Raw genomic sequence first — 23,279 nt, 5'->3', positions numbered from 1 at the left:
GCATGCTAACATGAGAAAATTGACCGGTTAATAAGCAAAAGTTGCCGTTCATCATTAGAAAGAAAGGGTATGTTTAATATGTTTCATAGTCATTCACTGCCCTTACAATAAAATTGCCTTTGAAAAAAGTCAATCTCTGAGATTTCAGCCCCATCTATTAAAATTTGCGCTTTCTGACAAATGTTAGCACCTACCAATTGATCGGCTACAGCAGGGATGGGGAACCTGTCCTCAGCCCAAGAGGCATATTCTCTCGTAGTTTAGGAGCTGCATACCAATACTGGATGTTGGTAAAGAGTGGGTTTTCGTGGGGAAAGCTCCAAGGCAAAAACGAAAATAAAATGCTTGGACCCAGATCTGTAAAGCATGGACATGTGCCTGGAAAGAGCAGAGCAAAAGGTAAGGGCGAATAAGCCCGATGAGGAATTATTGCAATTCAAGGACACATTCCTATAGCCAAAAGCACTCAAGGAGAGCACCAAAGAAGGCCATTGAGCGATGTGTTATGGAAAGGGGTGTGGCCTGGGATGAATCCAGAATGGCCTGATGGAGAAGGCTGTATTTTGTCCTTGGGTCTGAGCTAAAGGCTGACAACAAATCTTAGGCATGATCACTCAGAAGTGGAGCTTACTCTCGAGTAAATGTGTTTAGAATTGCAGCTTCGAGTTGGCTAATGCACAGTTTGCAACACAATTACCGTATTTTTCGCTCTATCAGACGCACTTTTCCCCTCCTAAAAAGTAAGGGGAAATGTGTGTGCGTCTTATGGAGCGAATGCAGGCGGGAGGCTCTGCTCAGTGCTCCCTTTAAAGAGCCACATGGAGTGTGTGTGTGTGGCTCTTGGGGGCTTTTCCCTGAGGAAGGAGAAGGGTTGACCTTCTCCCACTTTGGGGGAAAGCCCCCAAGAGCCACACACACACTCCATGCGGCTCTTTAAAGGGAGTGCGGCTCTTGGGGGAGCCTTAGCCGCCCGCAGCCTCTCCCGGGCAGGGAATGAAGGCTCCCTTTGCCCGGGAGAGGCTGTGCGCAGCTAAGCCAGAAGCCAGGACAGCCAGCGGGATCGCAGCGCAGCAATCCCGCTTGCTGTCCTGGCTTCTGGGATTCAGAATTTTTTTTCTCTTGTTTTCCTATTCCAAAAACTAGGTGCGTCTTATGGTCTGGTGCATCTTATAGAGCGAAAAATACGGTATATGCTTGGAAGAGGTAAATCCTATTCTGCTCAATGGAGTCTACTCTCTCATTAAACGAGAGTAAGCTTGGGAGGCAGTTCCACTGAATTCAGTAGGACATACTTCTGAGCAGACACGGTCAGGATTGCACTGTTAATATGATTTAAGCTTGTGGTTGTGATGGTTATACAGAGCTAATGATATGGAGAATAAGAAGCATCGTTCTTAAAGACTGAATAAAATACGCATCCCATGGTGCTTTAATCATTTTTCAAGACTGTTTCTAGGAAATGTTTCTGTTTCTCGGGATTCGAATGCTTAGAACACTTAAAGAGGCTGTTTTCTCTAATGTAAGCAATGTATTGAGCAGCTTTATAGTTTGGTGCTATTAAAGCGTAGAGAATAAGCTGCATGATCATAACTTGTCTGAGGAAAGGTGGATGCCGCAAGCACAGTCGGGATATTCAGCACTCTACAAAGCACAATTAACGATAAAGAGGCATGTATACCTAAAGCAGTTTCATACAATGAATGGTTTTTGAAAACCATTTAACTTAAAAGCTGCTTAGAAAGCAATGTACACCTACCACAAAGAAGCACATCTCCAGCTGTGTCTATTGCAGTTAGTGGGTTTAGCTGGTTCCCATGGGACTAGGGATGAGTCAATAAGTAGAGGAGGACACAAATCTTAAGGGACCTGAGACAGCCTGTTTCCATTTCCTTCTGGAATCCAGCACATCTTGGTGCATAGACTTTCTGGAGGATGATGTGTGCATGTGACAGGATTGTGCATAGGTCTTATGTAGGGTATCTCGTATGAAGGTTGTATTAGTATTGGAAGACCAAGCCTCAGCTGGGACTGAGAAAGTGGTCCAACCTTAACTGTAGGACATAACCCATGGTGGAGGAAGAAAGAACTTGCAGCATGAGCTATATTTACTCAGAAGCAACTTCTACGGTGTTCAGTGGGGCTTTATTCCCTAGTATGTGTGTTTTCTAGTGAGTGTCTCCAATAATACTCACACACGCTTCATGTGTATGCTAGGCTGGATTTTAATTGCCCAGCTATACCTTAATTGTCTAGATCCTGACTGTTTTGCCGGGGGGGGGGGCAACATGGCCAAGAACGGTTGTGATGCTAATCCATAGTTTACAGTTATGAAACTGAGCCTAGCCTCCCACTGGGCTCGTGTGCTCCTCCTTACTTCTCCATCGCAGGCACAAAGAGGAATCTGGCAGCTTTCGTTTTCATTTTTTATCAAGTGCAACTTACCATATGATTGGAACCTGGGCAAGCAGTGGTTATTCTTAACTATGTTAGTGTAAACAAACCAACTTCAGCCTGAAGCTGCCTTGTTTTCACTAACCATAACTAAGATTAACCACAGTTTAGGGATTCAATAACATGCTAAAGGTAAAGGTAAAGGGACCCCTGACCATTAGGTCCAGTCGTGGCCGACTCTGGGGTTGCGGCGCTCATCTCGCTTTATTGGCCGAGGAAGCCGGCCTTTGTCCGCAGACAACTTCCGGGTCATGTGGCCAACATGACTAAGCCGCTTCTGGCGAACCAGAGCAGCGCACGGAACGCCGTTTACCTTCCCGTCGGAGCGGTACCTATTTATCTACTTGCACTTTGACATGCTTTTGAACTGCTAGGTTGGCAGGAGCAGGGACCGAGCAACAGGAGCTCACCCCGTTGCGGGGATTTGAACCGCCAACCTTCTGATTAGCAAGTCCTAGGCTCTGTGGTTTAACCGACAACGCCACCCGTGTCCCTAACATGCTAAAGGGTGGTTAATCTAACAACAGAAGCAGAAGTTTCTGATCTCCTCCTTATGATTATGATGGAGAAAGAAGGGAAATGGGCAAGTACATGAGTCTGAGTGAGAACAGGTTCATTCTTGTAATGCTAACTCATTATGTCCAAATGCAGTCAGTGTGTAACAACAAAAAGTAGCAATAGCAGTAATAGATGTGTGCATACAATGTGAACATGGAGCTTATGGCTGTGTTGCTCATTTCAAGAATTCTTTGGCACAAAATGCCAGACACCAGACCTTATGTAAACAACTGGCTTCTTGTATTTCCTGGCTATCTGGCTGTCATCATGAAAACCTTATGCGCTTAATACACAGCAACCTCTATCTAAGATTGGAGGTATGCAATAGACACGTCAACCTTAAAGGTCCATTCATTAGGAATAAAATCGCCTGGCATTCAGATTCTCAGAAAGGCTGTTTTCTTTGAAGCAGCTACCAGATAAGCTTTCTGAAGCCGAAGAATGCAGCTGAATACCTTTGGATAAGGGAAAGGGAGAAAAACAGCCCAATTCCAGACAGTGAATTATCAACAGTTATCTTCTCAAATTGCATTTGCATTTAGACCCCAAAAAAGAATTAATTCAACTGTTTTCCTGAGGCTTCAGATACTGCATCAAGTACAGTAACATTTCGTTACAGAAAATTATCTATAGGAGATAAGAAAGTAACACAGCAGTTTTGTAGCTAACTTACAGAAACCACCAGGCCAGAAAATGGTCTCACTTTTAACACACACCCCTCTGCAGCATGGGGTCGCACCATGGAGAAGTGGTTTCACTGCCATAGCCTCTGTGTGTGAATCGGTTCAGCCTGCCAAATAGAATAGGCCTTCAGTTCTGCCTGGAAAAAGAAACAATTATTACTTTGCCTTACATGTATTCTTGCATTACATCTCCCCAGACATTGTGTCCCTCAAGATATGTGCTGACAGACCATCAGGTATGCAAGCAAAATATACACACTCGTCATATATAAAAGCCTCAGACCATTTCATCCAACTCCATACTTGTATTTATTTATTCCATTTTTATCCTGCCTTTCCTCTGTGATAGAAGTCAAAACAGAGTATATAGGAGTTCTCCCACCCAGGTACTAATCAGACGCCCAATCTCTTTTGATTAAGCAAGATTACTATATCACTTGCTCACAGGCCATGCCCTGGAACCTTTTTCTTTTCACCCACCCAAATGTCAAGATAGAATAAGCCTCCCCCCCCCCACTGTATAGACTGGCAAATGCCTATGGATTTCTTCCGTTTCATACTTCTTTTATGTCACTGTAGCATGAATGTGCATCATGGCTTGAAGGAACACAGCTGTCAACATTATGTATTGGCTCATTCAGACTAAGATCTTAACTGTTCAAAGGAAATGAAAGCTCTGTGGGCACATAATACCTCATGCTCTTGGGATCTAGGGAATATTGACCTTGATGGGGGGGAGGCATCGGTGGGTGAAGAAAAGATAGCTCAGCTGAAAGAGACCTCATCATGTACTGCTTACCAGAGGCAGGGGAGGTCCTCAAGGCATGCTGTACTTGAGTGATATTCATTTAAATTAAAACCTTCCTAAAGTCTATTTTTTATAATTGCGTTTTATATTGCTAACCTGCCATAAATCCAGTGGCTCACCGCGAAAAACCATCTCCAGTTATACACAAAACAACAGGGATGAGTTGTGAAGAAATCCATACCCTGCTCACTCAAGGTACTTGGGGAACACAGGAAGCTACTGTTATACAGTGGTACCTCAGGTTAAGTACTTAATTCGTTCTGGAGGTCTGTTCTTAACTTGAAACTGTTCTTAACCTGAAGCACCACTTTAGCTAATAGGGCCTCCTGCTGCCGCCACGCCGCTGGAGCACGATTTCTGTTCTTATCCTGAAGCAAAGTTCTTACCCCGAGGTATTATTTCTGGGTTAGTGGAGTCTGTAACCTGAAGCGTATGTAACCTGAAGCGTATGTAACCCGAGGTACCACTGTATTAGGTCAAATCACTGGTCCATCTACCTTCATATTATTTTCATCTGACTTCTCTCTTGCTATGTTGAAATTTTATTGGCCCTGTCCACACATTTAAAGCAGTATCTTAGCACTTTAAACAATTCTACTACAGTGGAACTTCGGGTTGCGAACGTGATCCTTGAGGGAGGCATGTTCGCAATCTGCAGCACCGCATCTGCGCACACGTGTGATGTGATTAGGCTCTTCTGCACATGCGCAAAGTGCAATTTAGTGTTTCTGTGCGTGTGCGAGCACCAAAACCTGGAAGTAACCCATTCCGGTACTTCCGGGTTCGGCGCATCCGTAACCCGAAAACGCGCAACCTGCAGCGATCGCAACCCAAGGTATAACTGTATTCTATGATCCTGTGTCTTCCCTCAAAGAATCCTGGGAAGTGTAGTTTGTTAAGGGCATTGAGAGGTGTTTGGACTAGGCCCCATTCCCCTCACAGAGCTACAATGCTCAGAGTGGTTTGACAAACACTCTGAGGGAACTCTGAGAACTGTAGGTGCCAGAATCTGTAGTTTGTTAAAGGTGCTGAGAGATGTTAGGAGACCCCTATTCCCCTCCCAGAGACACAATTTTGAGCATTTTCTAGGAAGAGGAATTGATTGTTGCACCCAGAGGTGGACTTTGCTAATCTTTGGTAATATGGCGCCCAGAGCGAAGCCAAAAATTGGCACCCCAAAATGGATCTTCAGAATGACAGATCTTCTAAATTTTGAACCCCCTTATCCAGGGCTGGTTACACCACTTTCAGCACCCTTAACAAACTCCCAGAATTCTTTGCGGAAACCACAACTGTTTGAAATGGGATCCCAGTGATTTACATGTATGGTGCGACTGTAGCCCAAATGAGAAGCAATGGCAGCTAGGAGCTGCAGTCAAAGTCAGAAATTGACAAAGATTACCTGTGATGTGAAAAGTCATTTCAACACAACCTTATTCCATCCATTCACTTTTTGCGCTTTCCAAGCTGCCTTGTAAGATGTTTTTAAGCAGAGGCTGGATGGCCAGCTATCAAGGATGCTAAGCAGTAGATTTCATACTTCAGTTTTGTGGTTCCTCCCAGTGCTTTTTTTCTGGGGAGACGCAGGGGTACGCATTCCCCTAAACATTTATGAATCTTAGTTTGGCCTCATTGAGGGGCCGTATTTCAATATGAGTAGGAAAATGAGAGTACCCCAAAACTTACTTGTTTGTTTGTTTGTTTGTTTGTTTGTTTGTTTGTTTGTTTGTTTGAAAAAAGCTCCGGTTTCTTCCAATTCTGTGATCCTCTGATTCTGGAACTTCCTGCCCTGTACCTGCTGACTTCTTTTTTTGTTTTGGCAAGTTTACACAGACATATTGTTTCTTTACCTATATTTCTCTCAATTTTTTTTGCTAATTTGCATCTGTGATTTAATGTTGGTGGTTTTATGTATATTGGTATTTTCCATTGCATTGAGTTTTTAGCTGTTGTTTTATCTACACCTTTATCATACTTAAAGAGTTCTTTAATTGAGCAGTTTCTAAATCTTCTAAAATAAAATAAAATGAATTCTATTTGGCAATGCCAAACACAATGAAATTATATAAATATCAGATAGGTTGAAGTCTCACTGTACTGCTGTAAGGCTGCTGTCCTAACCCCACTTACCTGAGAGTAAGCCCCATTTAATTCAATGGGACCTACCTCCCAATAGACATGGTTCGGCTTGTAAGTCTATGAAGTCTCAAGTATGCGCCTATATTATTTATGCTTTGATAAAATGGACAGTCCTTTGCATTTCATAGCTAGCAAAACAGACATACTTCTATTATTACATTCATTTTAATACTTGCTTTCTATATAGGTTGCTAATGGTGGTTAATAGCAATGGATTAATTATAATGGTTATAATACAGACCACAATGTGTGGTGCAAGATCATTTCAAAATGTTCTATCATCCATCTTCATTAACAGTTAAGGAAAATGCCAGGCAGATGGATTTTTAGCAGGAAAAAAGTTTGTATTTTTTCCCCTCCCAAGTAATTCTTACTATTATTATTATTTGGTTGTGTGCTTTAAGTATCATAAATCACTCAAAGACGAGTCATTTCTCTACAGCAGTCATGCTGGGGAGTGAAAGTAAGACTATATTAAAATTCCTTACATACCACATCCCTTTGGAATAATATTTATCTGTCTGAAGATACCAAGGGATATTTATTTGAAAACACAACTGCTCTGTATCTTTCTGTGATAGACAAGAATGTGATACATTAAAACGTATTAATCACAGGAGGCTCCTCCTCACCCCCCCAAATACAGCTTCTCCTCTGTAAATTGAGGACAATTCATGATCTCTTTTATTTGCTTATTTGTTTGGGGGACTGAGCAGGATTGCTTACTGGAAGAAAATAACAGCTCCAAGTCAGGAAATCCTCCTTGAATTTCAATAGAACCTTCATAAAGTTGGAAAAACCGAAGCACAGAACAAAATGTTCTCATCTCTCTTCTAAGTTGAACGGTAACACTTAAAATATTCATCCTGTGACAAACTGATCTGAAAATAAAGTCTGCCACTCTTTAAAAAAAAGGTTCCAAATCTCAGACATAAGGGTCTGCTATTCCTCTGTGGTGTAGTGGTTAAGAGCGATAGATTCATAATCGGGGAACCGGGTTCGCATCTCCACTCCTCCACATGTAGCTGCTGGGTGACTTTGGGCCAGTCACACTTCTTTGAAGTCTCTCAGCCCCACTCACCTCACAGAGTGTTTGTTGTGGGGGAGGAAGGGAAAGGAGATTGTTAGCCGCTTTGAGACTCCTTAAAGGGAGTGAAAGGCGGGATATCAAATCCAAACTCTTCTTCTCCTCTTCCCGTCCCCCGCTCAATTGTATATAACAAGGCCCAAATCTGCATTCTTTTAAATACTGGGAGCAATAGATGACAGAATCATAGAATTGTAAAGTTGGAAAGGACCCCAAGAGTCATCTAGTCCACCCTCTGCAATTCAGGAATATCAGCTAAAGCATCCATACCACATTGTACCACAGGGATGGGGCCCCTGCAGCCTTGCAGATGTTTCTGGACTGCAGCATCCATCATCTCTGACCAGGGATGAACAAACCTGCCAATTTTGATTTCTCTGTGTATCTGATTTTTGCCAACCTTAAATTTAGTTCTCTGCATTTCCCACAATAATTTGTGGTTCGTTTGTTTGATCTAAAGTAAGGTTACTAGATGTCCCCATTTCCTGAGGACAGTCCCCAGATTTACAAATCAGTCCCCATACAAAATCCATTGAAGTTGACAAGTGTCCCCAGAGTCATTGAAAAAAATCTGGTAACCTTAATTTAAAGTCCTCATGAATATCATCAGCATTTCCGTGTGAATTTCTCTTAACATACTTTAGTATGCAAAATACTAAAGTACTATTTAGTATTTTAGTACTAAAATATTCATATGTACGGACGTATGGAGAAGTGTGCATTTTGGCATGTGTCATTTTAGAAAGTTCAAATTAGCTAGATGTGCCTTTAATTGGAAACTGAATAACATTCCCCCCCTATCCCTGGCCATTGGCCATGCTGGCTGCAGCTAATGAGAGCTATAGTCCAATGAGGCACAAAAAACTGAACTGGACACAGTACTCCAGGTGAGGTCTGACCAGAGCAGAATATAGTGGAAGTAATAGTGCCACTGTATTCTGCTCTGGTCAGACCTCACCTGGAGTACTGTGTCCAGTTCTGGGCACCACAATTCAAGAAGGACACTGACAAACTGGAAAGTGTCCAGAGGAGGGCAACCAAAATGGTCAAAGGCCTGGAAACAGTGCCTTATGAGGAACGGCTAAGGGAGCTGGGCATGTTTAGCCTGGAGAAGAGGAGGTTAAGGGGTGATATGATAGCCATGTTCAAATATATAAAAGGATGTCACATAGAGGAGGGAGAAAGGTTGTTTTCTGCTGCTCCAGAGAAGCGGACACGGAGCAATGGATCCAAACTACAAGAAAGAAGATTCCACCTAAACATTAGGAAGAACTTCCTGACAGTAAGAGCTGTTCGACAGTGGAATTTGCTGCCAAGGAGTGTGGTGGAGTCTCCTACTTTGGAGGTCTTTAAGCAGAGGCTTGACGACCATATGTCAGGAGTGCTCTGATGGTGTTTCCTGCTTGGCAGGGGGTTGGACTCGATGGCCCTTGTCGTCTCTTCCAACTCTATGATTCTATGATTCTATGAAAAAAAGGATATGTAAACCTGTAGTTAGCCTTAAAAACAGAATTGAATGAGAGCAAAAATGTCGGGAGTTTTAGTCTAACAAAATCAGGAGGGCCACAGGTTCCCCATTCCAGTCCTACCTGCACAGTTGCAAACACTTCAGGATGCAGCAGCAAATTTGGCCTGAACTGATAATACACACTTTAAAAGCAGAGGCAATGAACCTGTGGCCCAGGAGATGTTGTTGCATTGCAACTTCCTTCACCCTTGACCATTGGCCATGCTGACTGAGGCTGGCAAAACTGATGGATGGCAACTGGAAATATCTCTTGGGGGCATGTTTTAGATACAAAAAAAATTAAGCTTGCTACCTCAGGACTTTAACTTCTATTTTGTACTCACAACCAGAGTGGATAAAAACCAGAACAGGGACACCCTTCCCATTCTGTCAACATACAGTTACTTCATTGGCCAGGACTTGGCCTTCCTGCTCAAAGCCTGGGTCAGCAATCCATTCCAGGCACAGTTTCTTGCCTAACTTAAGCATCAGAATCCAACCAAAGACAAACAAAAAGTAGTTCATATCCTGTTCACCTTATCTACTTTATTTTCTTAACACAAGTTCACATCTTTGCCAGTGATGAATGAGGCAAATAGATTTAATAACCTACTAATGTGTCCCCATGACATTTTGCTGGGACATCTGCAGTGCTTCTTTGCTTAGTCAGGATAGAGAACACAAGACATTTTGCCGTCACAGGTGCTTGCATTCCACATGCCACACACTGCATCCTAGTATTCACTGCAATTTCAGAGGGGACCCTATAAAATGTCACCTGGTATGCTCAGAGTAACACATATTAGGTTTCCTCCATTTGATCCTCACAACAACCCTGCGAGGTAGGGTGGTTTGACCAGGCGTGACCGGACCAAGATCACTCAGAATGTTTCATGTCAAGCAGAGACTGTACCAAATCCAGCATTTGAATACAAGAGTGGGGAACCTATTGCTGACCTTCCAACTTCCATACGCACCAGCCAGCATAGCCAATGGTCAGGTATGATGAGAACAGTAGCTCAATAAACACACGAGACGTAACTGGCTGTGTTCTTAGATAAATAAGGTATACTATTCATGTATTAAATCATAAATTTCAACGGAAGTAACTCATAAAGTTCAACAAACGAACATAGCAGAAGACCCAGTGGACCAGATCATTCTCTAGTCAGTTCATGCATAAGGTCCATCCGTGTAATAGTGTCTATTCCACCTGTCTGTTCATAAGGTCCAAACAATCCACATGAAAGGTTGTTACAGTTCCACAGAATCCTTTCAGAGAGTCTGAGACAAGGATTTCCGGAATATCGGCCTTGTTTCACCGTCCTGGGCTTCATCAGTAGTTAAAGCTCATATGTGATATTACAGGACATAGTAGTAGCTATGCCCTGCTCAGTGTTTCAAAAACACAAGAAGAGCTCGGGTCGCTCAAACCCAATGTCCATGTGGTTCAGCATCCTGCTGTGAGATTTCGACCAGCTCCGGCCCATCTGGAGCTGGTACAGGCTCGTCCTTATCTTGAGCCCAAGCAGAGCATTGTCCCACAACGAAAGGATAAGCAGTATGTGCTACATGCCGAAGTTTATTTACAAGCTATGCTGAGAGCATACAAACAGGCATCTTGCCTCTGTGAGAGCAGAGAAGCAACTGCTCTCGAAACAAAGAAACCGAGAAAACACTGAAAAACAGGAAACCAGTGTACGTCACATCCAGTCTCCCATTCCCGTGGGAACCCAACAGTAACTCTGACTGTGGAATGTAAACAATTGTCTTGTGACAAGCATTCGCTGCTCAGTGAGGAAGCAGAAACCAACACCTGCCTCCTAACCCCACCCACAGCAGCCAGCCAGATGCCTCTGGGAAGCCCACAAGCTTGAAGGCAACTCTTTTCCTCCACTATTGCTCTGCGGTGGTCACAGTTCAACACCCTACATCAGGGGTAGGCAACCTAAGGCCCAGGGGCCGTATGTGGCCCAATCGCCTTCTCAATCCGGCCTGCAGACGGTCCGGGAATCAGCATGTTTTTACATGAGTAGAATGTGTCCTTTTATTTAAAATGCATCTCTGGGTTATTTGTGGGGCCTGCCTGGTGTTTTCACATGAGTAGAATGTGTCCTTTTATTTAAAATGCATCTCTGGGTTATTTGTGGGGCATAGGAATTCGTTCATTCCCCCCAAATATATATATATATAGTCTGGCCCCCCACATGGTCTGAAGGATGGTGGACCAGCCCGTGGCTGAAAAAGGTTGCTGACCCCTGCCCTACACGTTCAGGCTGGACTGGGGAAAGCTGTGGTCTGATACCCTGGAGAGTCCTGTGGTGTGACTCACTGCAAGGGAGCTTCCTGTGTTCCATAATACTAGCAACTGTACTCAGTAGTGCAGAGTTTCTGATGCAGCAGTGCCAGAATTGCAAGATGTTGCATCAACTACCCATCTGAGATTGGGGGGGGGGGTGGAGGACAAGGTGTCAGCTGCAGGCACTGAAACGCATTGTTGCTGAATAATGGAGCTTGAAAGAATTGCCGTGACTCCTGACATACAAAGGACGTTTCTTGATTAACAGAGACCCCTTTCTTCTTAAACTGAGTATCGGATGCATCATCTTTCATGAGGCCGTTAATTTTCCAAGCAGGGGGAGGGGGGCCCTGCCACTGGTTATGTCATCCTCCACGACAGAACAAAAACTATCTGTCAGAACAAAAACCTATTGTTTCCCACGGCATCTCTATGGGTCAAAGAAAAAGATCCTATTTGAATAATGAAATTGTGGGGTGGGGGATGATTTGAGTCCACTTATCTTCCCGAACAGTGTTAACATTAGCCAAAGTTCTGGATATAAATTGTTTTTTTATATATATAATATAGTAGCTCACTTCAAAGAGAGTAACTGATTTATGAACAATTTGCAAAATGCAACCTTGTGTCTTGAGTATTAACAGCTGCCCTTGGTGCTTTGGTTTTCATTATGCTGATGCGCTGGAAACACTACAGATGCAAAAGTACAATTATTTTACAACATCAAGTACCATCTCTCTTCAAGCAAGGCATTTTTACTTTCAAATTGATTCAACACTTCACTGTAATTCCTTTTCACCATCAAGCTCCACACTGAATAGGCACAGTATTTATGTTGCAAAACTCGTTTAAATCATTGTCCTTTGGAGAGAGAGAAAATCCCAGCCCTGTCTCATTTGCCCTCTCTCCCTACCCCTGTACACCACTTGCATGCTGAACTGTAAACTTCAGGATGTTTAGAAAGTTTGTACGAGTCTTCATTTGTCTTAGTCCATTCTATTACAGTTTTAACTTCCTTGAGCTTTAAATTACGGTTGTGAATATTTTAGCGATAATTGTATTGTTTTATCCTTTCTGGAAACCGCTTTGAGGTTTGTTCTGTAATCAAGCAGTACATACATTTTATGAAATGAGTCCGTAAGTAAGTAAGTAAGTAAATGAGTTTTTCAAGAGGTCAAGGGAGCTATTCAGCTAAAGCAGGTATGGGGCACCTGCAGCCCTTTAGATGTTGCTGAGCTGCAACTCCCATCATCCCTGGCCATTGGGCCATGCTGGCTTGGGCTGATGGGAGTTGTAGTCCAATAACACCCAAAGAGTCACAGTGCTGAGCAAGATAGGGTGTTGTGTAAGCAATAGATGGGCACCAGCTGATCATGCTTCCTCACCCCCTTCCCACATGTCAGCAGGGCCCCAATCCTGAGCACGCGTGCATCTTGTTTCCTCTTCCAAAGTAGTACTAAGGGATGAGAGGCTTTGTACTACCAGGCAGATACTTGGCCTTCGATTCTGCCCTTGTTTGGCCGACAGATAACGGCTTAACCAGGGAGGTTTATATTGTACTCAGTTTGCATGCTTGTTTACTTTGTATGGCATGAGATGTATGGAATGGAATTCAGGAGAATGAAAGAATTTGTCTCTCTCCCTTTTTGCGGGGAGAGGGTCTAAACTTGGGGTAGAAACTTGGGCAGGTGTTTGAGAGTTCAGTAGTTTGGACCACATTTGGAAGGTGTAAACCTGTGGGGCAAGATGAACAAGTGTGGGTGATAGCGAAACCCACTTTCTCTGTTCTTGTATTGCTAAGAGCTAGGGATGTATTATTTTAAAGAGAAATGCAATCTGATGGCTTTCATTATTTCCCAAGTACTATGGCACTGTATAATATATTTATTTTAACATTCAGTTATTGAGGACTTTGAGGGTTATGTTTAATATATTTTAACTTTGCATTCTAGACACAGCAAGCAGGGTTTTCTTTCTTCTTTTCTCTTTTAATCTGCTATGAGTCTAGGAACAGAACGCTGAGAAATAAAATAACACCCTCTAAACTGCATGGCACAAATTGCAGCTAAGCTGGTTCCCAGAGCCCATAAGTGTGTGCTGATAGCCATTAATTGCTTAACATGTTATAAACAGCTACAGAGGATCATGTAATTACTAGCATAATGTTCTCCAAATGATTTTTGAGCTGCAGTGTCATGAAATCGTTTGACTTTATAGGACCATAAAAGAGGTACGCGCTCAGAAGGCCTGTGCCCCTGTCTAAAACTGCTGTCCTTGGATGCTAACGTCAAGACAAATAGGAAAAGCAGCACACAAATCTGCCTTTCACTTCTCCACCTCACAGCCTCCTTTATTTATTTATTTTCAGGCAAACTTTCTGGATCTCCCACTCAGGACCATTTTTGCCTGGGACAGGCACTGAGCTCTGAGTGCTGGTATAGCTCATGCTTTAGACTGCATTCAGAAACATCCCTTTGCTATCCCAGAAGTTCTTGTAACAATCCAATTCTAACAGCCCATAATGAACTTTGATTATTTCAAAGATAAATATCAGTATTATAAACTTTGCGAGCTCTGCCTGTTAACACACATCCTTTTCATTTCTGCAAATTAAAATTTGAAAGTGTTGCTGAAACGGAAAGATGATTAAGTCGACGCTACGGAAAGCCTTCCTTTGTAACACTGTTCTTTGAAGGCCTCAAATTTGTATTATAGAGCAGGCTTTAGTGAACCAGGATATAATAAAACAGATTAGCTTTTTAACCGAGATATTATTTATAGGCTACTGGTAATTAGTTGCAATTAAAAAAAAAATTGGCTAAATCATCAAGTTAGTGCAAACTGATAATTATGTGGATGTACCTGTATTAATAATGGGACGCGGGTGGCACTGTGGGTAAAACCTCAGTGCCTAGGACTTGCCGATCGCATGGTTGGCGGTTCGAATCCCTGCAGCGGGGTGCGCTCCCGCTGCTCGGTCCCAGCGCCTGCCAACCTAGCAGTTCGAAAGCACCCCCGGATGAAAGTAGATAAATAAGGACCGCTTACTAGCGGGAAGGTAAACGGCGTTTCCGTGTGCTGCGCTGGCTCGCCAGATGCAGCTTGTCACGCTGGCCACGTGACCCGGAAGTGTTTGCGGACAGCGCTGGCTCCCGGCCTCTAGAGTGAGATGAGCGCACAACCCTAGAGTCTGTCAAGACTGGCCCGTACGGGCAGGGGTACCTTTACCTTACCTGTATTAATATACACCCTCTGGTGCAGTTGGCACTCAGTATCCCTGGAGTTATAATTCCTTCAAAGCCTACTCTTGAAAACTACAGGTGATCTAAAGACACTATCACACTCCCTTGTGAAGGGAGTCTGCGTTTTAAAAAAACCAATAAACGTTGTAGCATGGGAAATTGAGGAGTGGGTTAATTCTTTGTATTTTAATTGGTTTTTCAAAACCATGAATATATTTTTCAGAAATGTTTAATAGCAATAATATTAATATTTAGTCCTCATATTGTACATTTGAAGTGTTCAAACCACTTCACATTGGTTTGTATGTAATGCTAAGCAATGGTTTACATACCCTCTGACATTTCTCCAATGAAAACAGGGACATCCCATTCCATAGTGATAATTTTACTATTTATAACCCACACATCTTACTGGGTTGCCCCAGCCACTCTGGGCACCTTCCAACATATATAAAAACCACAATAAACAGTAAACATTTTAAAAAACCTTCCCTATACAGGATTGCCTTCAGACGGCTCAGGAGTCATGTAACTCCATACCCTCAAACATTTATCCAATGAAAATAGGGACATTCTAAGGAAAAGTGAAAGGGACGTGGGTGATGCTGTGGGTTAAACCACAGAGCCTAGGGCTTGCCGATCAGAAGGTTGGCGGTTCGAATCCCTGCAACGGGGTGAGCTCCCATTGTTCGGTTCCAGCTCCTGCCCACCTAGCAGTTTGAAAGCACGTCAAAGTGCAAGTAGATAAATAGGTACTGCTCCGGCGGGAAGGTAAACGGCATTTTCGTGCGCTGCTCTGGTTTGCCAGAAGCGGTTTAGTCATGCTGGCCACATGACCCGGAAGCTGTACGCCAGCTCCCTCGGCCAATAAAGTGAGATGAGCACCGCAACCCCAGAGCCGGTCACGACTGGACCTAATGGTCAGGGGTCCCTTTACCTTTACATTTGAGGGAAAGTGGGGTGTTTCGGGATCAAATCAGAAACTGGGGCGGCTTCTCTAAATCAGGGATGTCCCTGGAAAATAGGGACACTTGGAGGGTCTGGGTTTAGCGTTATGTGAAGAAGCCTCTGCTCATATATTCCCACCTTCCCTCTCTTCCTCTGGTGTGGCTGTGAGTGTATGAGAACCTTTTGCCGCCATTTTCAAACCACCATGCAGTCCTAAGCACTTTTACGAGAGAACTGGTCATGGCCTGCCTTTAGGGGGATGCAGCAGCAACACTATCAGTGCAAAGATATATGTTGTAAAATTTAAAAAGTGTGTTCCCAAAAGCTTGTTTGGGCTACTTCCTTCTGAGTAAACAAGCACTGATATATGCTGTTAGCCATTATGCTAAACCAGCCTTTAAAGCAGCTCCGTTTAGGCAGCAGCCCTATAAATATTTTCCTGAAAGTAAGTTAAAGGAGCAGTCCTAATTGTGGGAAGTTAAGTTAAGCCAGTGTAGAGTACACCAAATCCAAACTCTGTTCATGAGTGGGGCTAAAGAAGTGCAGAGCAGAAGCTGTCTCTGATGGACTTGTCAGAAAGTATCAGCTGTATTTCCAGGATGTGGTGCACCATTCAGCTATAAATATTTATAGCCAATATTTTGATGGTAGGTATAATCAAGATGCAAGTCTGGCAACCATTTAAGATATTTTTTTTTAAAAAAAAAGTTTATTTGGGGGTTTTCTGATTTACAAACAACCACAAAGAGAGCCAATAAGACAATATCCATAATTCCCCTTGGACTTCTTTTTTTAAATAAATAAATAAATGATATTTATTGAAAATTTAAAATTACAGAGAAAAAAGAAGAAAGTAACAAGAGAAAAAGAAAAAAAATAGACAAAAATAGCAATTAAACAATACAAATCAATAAAAACCAAAGTCAAAGAGAGAAAACAAAACACACAATACATCAAAATCAAAAAGCAAAAATAAACAAAAAATTTAAAAACAAATCCAATATTCCCAAATCCTTAACTTTCATTAACTTATTTCATCGACCTCCTCACACCTCCCTTTTTTGTATTCTAGTTATTAATTATCTCAGCAAATCCTTTCCATCTTTCACAATATTCTGTCATTAAATTACCTTAATCTATTTTAACCTTATCTTACCATAAAAAACCCTAAAGCTTAAAACTTAAGTCTTATTTATACCTAATTCTTTTAACCATAACATATTCTTACATAATTCTTTTTAACATTTCTGCTAAAGCCAAATAATTTCATTCCAACATTTTTCTAATACTCATTAATTTTACTATGATTTTCTAAATAAATTTTTAAAACTTTCTTCCAATCTTCATCCATCGTCTCTTCTTCCTGGTCTTGGGTTTTGTCAGTCCTTTCTATCCCATCCATCTAGTCCATCAACCTGGTGACCTTCTATCCGAGGCTCTTAAGTCTTTTCCATGTCCCTTCCGCAGGTCTTCTTCATGTTTATACTTGTACTTTACTTTGTCTTCTGCTGATCTTATTCTTAATTTCCTTCTTTTCTCTCAGGGAGACTCCAACTTGACAATATCTTTGTCCCTTCTCGACAAGTTGGCCCATTCTCCATAGTCAACACTGAAATCCATGTGATATTTAAAGGCATGTTTCAAAGTCCCTCCAAAGGGGGTCCTTATGTTAACTTTTTCTCCTGCATCTTCTCTGTTAATCCAATTCTATTAAATCTTCAATAAAACCATAGTCCAACTTTTAACTACAAGTGTCCTTTCAATCCTACCAACAATTTTAATTGTTTACAGTGATGTTGTTTTTAATAAATTATATATTTTCCCCATTTTCCCTTATTGAAATTTTGGTCTTCCTGATTCCTAATCCTTCTGGTCAGTTTTGCCATTTCTGCATAGTCCATCAGTTTAATCTGCCATTCTTCTCTGGTAGGGACTGTACCTTCTTTCCCTCTCTGAGCTAATAGTGTCCAGGCAGCAGTAGTCACATACAGAAATAGTCTCTTCTGGTCACTTGGAATTTTGACACCTACAATTCCTAAAAGAAAAGCTTCTGGTTTCTTAGAAAAGGTTATTTTAAACATTTTTCCCCAATTCATTATATATCATCTCCTAAAATTCTTTTACTACCACCACATATGATAGAAGGTGCCCTCTTTCTCTTTACATTTCCAGCATGCATTTGATTTTGCTTTATACATTTTAGCTAACCATTTAAGATATAACTAGTTGGTTTGTTGCTTTTGAAGATGCTAATCTATATCTCTCCACTATTTAAGTTGGGCATGGGCTGAAGGTACAAGATAAGGCAACTTTGCAGAAGCCAGGCAAATCTAGTTCTGGCCAATGCTTAGAAAGGGGAATCACCTGGGAAATTTACCTATAGACCCCCTTCATTTCCCTGATTGTAAAAAGGCAAGATACACATAAAATAAATTGAGTACACTTATTTTTGAAGCAAACAATGCAATCTAGTATGTTTACTAAAAAGTCAGTCCTACTGTATTCAATGTGGGATTACTCCTAAGTAAAGATCTGTAGAACTGGGAGATGATATATAATGAAATGAAAAAGGTGCTTAAATGTACCTTCCCTAAGAAACCAGAGGCCTTTCTCTTGGGCATTGTCGGCCAATTGGTGCCAAAGAAAGACAGAAACTTTTTTATGTATGCTACGACAGCAGCATGAATACTCATCGCAAAGTATTGGAAGACACAAGATCTACCCACCCTGGAAGAATGGCAGATGAAGGTGATGGACTATATGACATTGGCCGAAATGACTGGCAGAATCCGTGATCAGGGGAAAGAGACGGCGGAAGAAGATTGGAAGAAATTTAAAATCTATCTTAAGAAATACTACAAAATTGATGAATGCTAAAATGTCGAGGTTTTTTAGAAAGGAAAGGGATTACAGCGATAAAAGATTAAGTTAAAGAAAAGAATAATGAAGGAATATAGTTGACAAGATTAAATTTAGGATTTGCTGAAATAATTTTGAAACTTGGGATGTAGAAAGGGGAGGTTTGGGGGAGTCCGAGAAGTGAGGTTTATGAAAAAAAGGATATGAAATTATACATGTTTGTTTGTCTTTTTATTTGTTTGTATTGTTTATAAAAAATTGTAAAACTAATAAAAAAAATTATTAAAAAAAATGCACCCTAGTAGATGTCCCCATCTGAGTACAAAATGCTGCTATTTAACAACAACAACAACAACAACAACAACAACAACAACAACAAGAAGAAGAAGAAGAAGAAGAAGAAGAAGAAGAAGAAGAAGAAGAAGTAGTTTATTATTTATACCCTGCCCACAACTATGTCTGTGCATACTGAGGTTTTAAATTCCAAGCAAAACAGTATTACTATTTGGGAGCAACATTTTTATGTCAGTACAATGGTACCTCGGTTTACAAACTTAATCCTTTCTGGAAGTCCATTCTTAAACCAAAACTGTTCTTAAACTGAGCCGCACTTTCCCTAATGAGGCCTCCCGCTCCTGGTGCCCTTCTACCATTCGGATTCCATTCTTAGACCGAGGTAAGGTTTGCAAACCAAGACACTATTTCTGATTTTGCAGAGTTCTTAAACCAAATCGTTCATAAACAGGACTGTTCTTAAACCGAGGTACCACTGTATACTGAAAAATATACTATTTTTTTAAAAAAAAGTACATTTTGATGCTAAGGTCATGCATTGCATTGACCATCATGGTCTATAGAAGCTGTATCACATTTCTGTTGCTTACCATGACCTCCTCTTACTGAGTTTGTGAAAATAGTCTAGTGACTACTAGCTAGTTTCTGATGGAGATCAAAGTGTTAGGTTTTATCTGTACGCTCCTGAATGTTACAAGTTTGTCTACCTGTTGGGACTTGTTTCTGAGTTATACAGCTGTTTTGTGAATCAACAAAGATGTCTTTGGTGCGACTTGTCTTGATTTATAAGAAGTCTGAATCTGTTGACCTTCTGGGCATGTTGCAAAGCTCATCCATTTCCTCAGGCTGTTTTGCAAGGAAAGAGGGATTGTGGAGAGGGGAAGAACTTTGGCTTCATTGTGAGAATATATGAATGTGACATTTTTCCCCCCTTCCTGGGATTTTATTTATTTATTTATCCACTGTTATCGTTATTTTGGAAGAGGTTGAAATGCTTCCCCTGTATTGACTTGTTTGAAGTGCTTTATTATTATGAGTGCCAGGTTATATGGTGGCATTTTTCTTATGCTATGGATTTACTTTAAAAAAAAAAATAAAAACCTGGCAGGATGCCTAGAGTTCTGGATAGGTGTCTTAAAAATTGATTTGTATATTTAAAAACAACCTTCGCAGGCTACTTTTTTCCATTTATCTTTGCAATGAGGAGCTAACACCTGTGAAGCGTAGAGGGCTCTCTGTGGCTTGCTAAAATCTTGACCAAGGAAGCGCAAAAATAATTTGGCATTTTCACTAAAATGTACAAACCCTGGACTTTATTGTATTATAAAAAACTCTAATAAAAAAATATCAACATGAAAAAATAAAATGTAATGGGAGGAAGCCCTACTGAACTGGAGGCTTACTTCTATGTAGAAGACTGCGGTCCATTTGTTCAAGAGAAAGCCCCATTGAATTCTATGGAACTGCTTTTGAATAGATGTTCAAGCAGAAGGTTTAAGCAAACTTAGCTGAAGATCCACTACATCCTAAAGCTGCTCATTCCAGTAGATCTTGCTATAGGATTGCTCCATCATTTCTGAGTAAATGTGCCTTAGATTGTGTTGTAAATTATTTTAGAAACTCAGATGAACAGCCATTGTGCTGAGGTTGCAGCTCTCAGAGGAAGCTTAAAGGTCTTGCTAGGAGGGGACACTTTTACCCCTCATGTCCATTCTGCCCGGAGGTTGAGGTTCAGCGCCAAGGGCTTTCTGGCGGTTCCCTCATTGCGAGAAGCAAAGCTACAGGGAACCAGGCAGAGGGCCTTCTCAGTAGTGGCACCCACCCTGTGGAACGCCCTCCCATCAGATGTCAAAGAGATAAACAACTACAGTGTTACCTCGGGTTGCATACGCTTCAGTTTACATACACTTCAGGTTACAGACTCCGCTAACCCAGAAATAGTACCTCAGGTTAAGAACTTTGCTTCAGGAAGAGAACAGAAATTGTGCTCCGGCGGCGCGGCAGCAGCAGGAGGCCCCATTAGCTGAAGTGGTGCTTCAGGTTAAGAACAGTTTCAGGTTAAGAACAGACCTCCGGAACGAATTAAGTACTTAACCCGAGGTACCACTGTACCTGACATTTAGGAGACATCTGAAGGCAGCCCTGTTCAGGGAAGTTTTTAATGTGTGACATTTTAATGTATTTTTTATTTTTGTTGGAAGCCGCCCAGAGTGGCTGGGGAAACCCAGCCAGATGGGCCGGGTACAAATAAATTATTATTATTATTATTATTATTATTATTATTATTATTATTATTATTATTATTATTATTATTATCATCATCATCATCATCATCATGTGGAAACAAGCACCCAGTTAATCTCAATCCACCATTCGCTCAAGAGTGGGAAATAGAACAGGGTCCGGCTTCTCAGCCTCTTTTACATGTTGCAGCCCAATGGGTCATGTGTGTCCCGTCCCCGCCACGGCCACCCCACTCCAACCCCAATCCATGAAGATGCCGTGGAGGCTGATGGTGCCACGTGCCAATCGCATCTGGCAATTCTGCTCTGCTGCACCACTTTTCAAATTCAAACTCATGCTTCCCCTGCGAAGTACAAATCTCCTCCTCCCCTCCAATAAAACCCTGCTGCTTTTACATGTGCGAAGGAGGAGACATAACTGCGCAGCACCCCCCTGAAAAGAATTCGGGGGAAGAGGTGGCTCAGCTCCTGCCGGGGCCCCGCTTTTGGCTCCTTTTCGGCCCCCAGGATCTCTCCGGCTGTACCGTAGGGGGCGGTGTGGGGCCGGCATTGTCTCATTCACTTTTTTCCCCCCTCCAGTTTTACGCCGGCTGCGTGGGGCTCCCAGACTCCCTCCTTCCCCCCCCCCTTCCCTCGCGCTACCGGCGTAGCTCGCGCTCTGTATTCGCAAGTGGGCGCGCGAGGGAGCCGGGAACTTTCCGGAGCCGTCGCAGGGCAAGGAGGGACTCCCGGCCGGTGCTGGAGAGGAAACTGTTGGCGGCGGCGGCGCCTGAGCTCTCCAGGCGGAGCGCTGCCGGTGCTGCTGCGCGCCCCCTTCCTCCTCGTTAGGTGGGGCTCCAGAGGGACCGCCCCTGCTTGGGAGACCTCTCCCTGCCCTCTCCTCGCAAAGCGGATGCCCTGCCTAGGTGGGGTGGGAAACTTCGGGGAAGTGCCGGAGATCTCCCCTCCTCACCCACCCCCTTGGCTTCTCTCCCCCCCTTCCCTTCCTTCGCCCGCTTTTCCCTTTAAGAGTCTGGCAGCATCTGGAGAGAGGGAAACCGGCTGTCTGGTTCTTTCTGTGCCTGGCGGGGATGTTCTTCCAACAGCAGCAGCAGCCAAGGCAGGAAAGGAGAGCTAGGCTATAGGTCTTTTTCTAACGCTCTCTCTTTCTCTGTCCTCTAGGATGGCATGGATCTAGGCAGCGACCCTTGCAGCAGCCGCTCCAGCTCGGAATCGAGTTCCAGCAAAGTGACCCCTTGCTCGGAATGCAAATCTTCCCCCTCGCCCACCAGCCTGGACTTGGCTGCTTTGGAGGACTCGGAGGAGGAGGAGGAAGACGAGGAAGAGGAGGAGGAGGAGGAAGAGGGGGAGGAGGACTTCCAGGTGTACCAGAGGAAGGTGACTGATGCGTGGGCGGAGGACAGGGACGATGCCCGCCGCTGTGCCCGAACCGCCCCTGCCAGGAGGAGTTTAGCGCAAGAGCTGGAGGAGGCGAGGAGCGCCCGCCTCGCCCTCCCCACCATCACCGCCACCGCCACCCCTGCTATGCCACCCCCGGCTCCCCACGGCCACCCGGCTCCTCAGCATCCCCAGCGCCAGCACCGCCAGCCGCACCACCCGCTGGACCTCCGGCACAATGCCAACGTGGTGCCCTCTAGCCGCAGGACTGGGCACAAAGGGGGCGGAGGCGGCGGCTACGGCAAAGCCCCCCGCCTCCAGAAAGGGCAGCCCGGGGGCGGCATGGGCAGGCTGAGCAACGGGGGCTCGCTGGTAGCCTTCCACCCCTTGGAGAACTCCTTGGGGGGAGGAGGAGGAGGAGGGGTCACGGCTTGGCAAGAGCAGGAGCCCCCGCTGCCCACCATGGACTGGGAAGCCCTGGAGAAGCACCTGGCGGGGCTGCAGTTCCAGGAGCAGGAGATCCGGAGCCAGAAGAGCAACTACACTTCCGTAAGTTGGCGCCCTCCCCCCCCCCTCTCTCCTTATATCTTCCCGGCTCTGGAGAATGGCAAGGGAAGTGTTAATTTCAATGGGAATTATTAGTTAGGTCGAGCCGGCGGTGAGTCACTTCCCTCGCTGGGAGAGGGATGGATTTGGTTTTTTTCCTCTCTTTCCCATAGAAGGCAATTTGCACACAGTTGCTGCACAAGGGACAGCTGTGGCTCTCCTGGGTTTGGGATGCGTG

The 23,279-nt window shown here is 43.4% G+C and overlaps 1 protein-coding gene across 6 annotated transcripts in view; it reads left to right on the top strand.

Annotated features, from left to right (window-relative positions):
* LOC308584930 (schwannomin-interacting protein 1) overlaps positions 1 to 23,279 on the top strand; it is a 378,018-nt gene that overhangs the window by 261,348 nt on the left and 93,391 nt on the right. For 4 of the 6 annotated variants that reach the window (XM_081190278.1, XM_081190280.1, XM_081190281.1 and 1 more), the window contains one exon: positions 22,280 to 23,044. In XM_081190278.1, the coding sequence (XP_081046404.1) occupies positions 22,280 to 23,044 (765 nt within the window). Of the gene's footprint in view, positions 1 to 21,808; positions 22,024 to 22,279; positions 23,045 to 23,279 lie in introns of those variants that run through there. The other 2 variants (XM_081190283.1, XM_081190284.1) reach the window with 2 other exon arrangements.

Source organism: Podarcis bocagei, assembly GCF_964188305.1.
Source record: "Podarcis bocagei genome assembly, chromosome: 4".
Lineage (NCBI taxonomy): Eukaryota > Metazoa > Chordata > Lepidosauria > Squamata > Lacertidae > Podarcis > Podarcis bocagei.
This window is presented reverse-complemented; position numbering and strand designations above follow the sequence as displayed.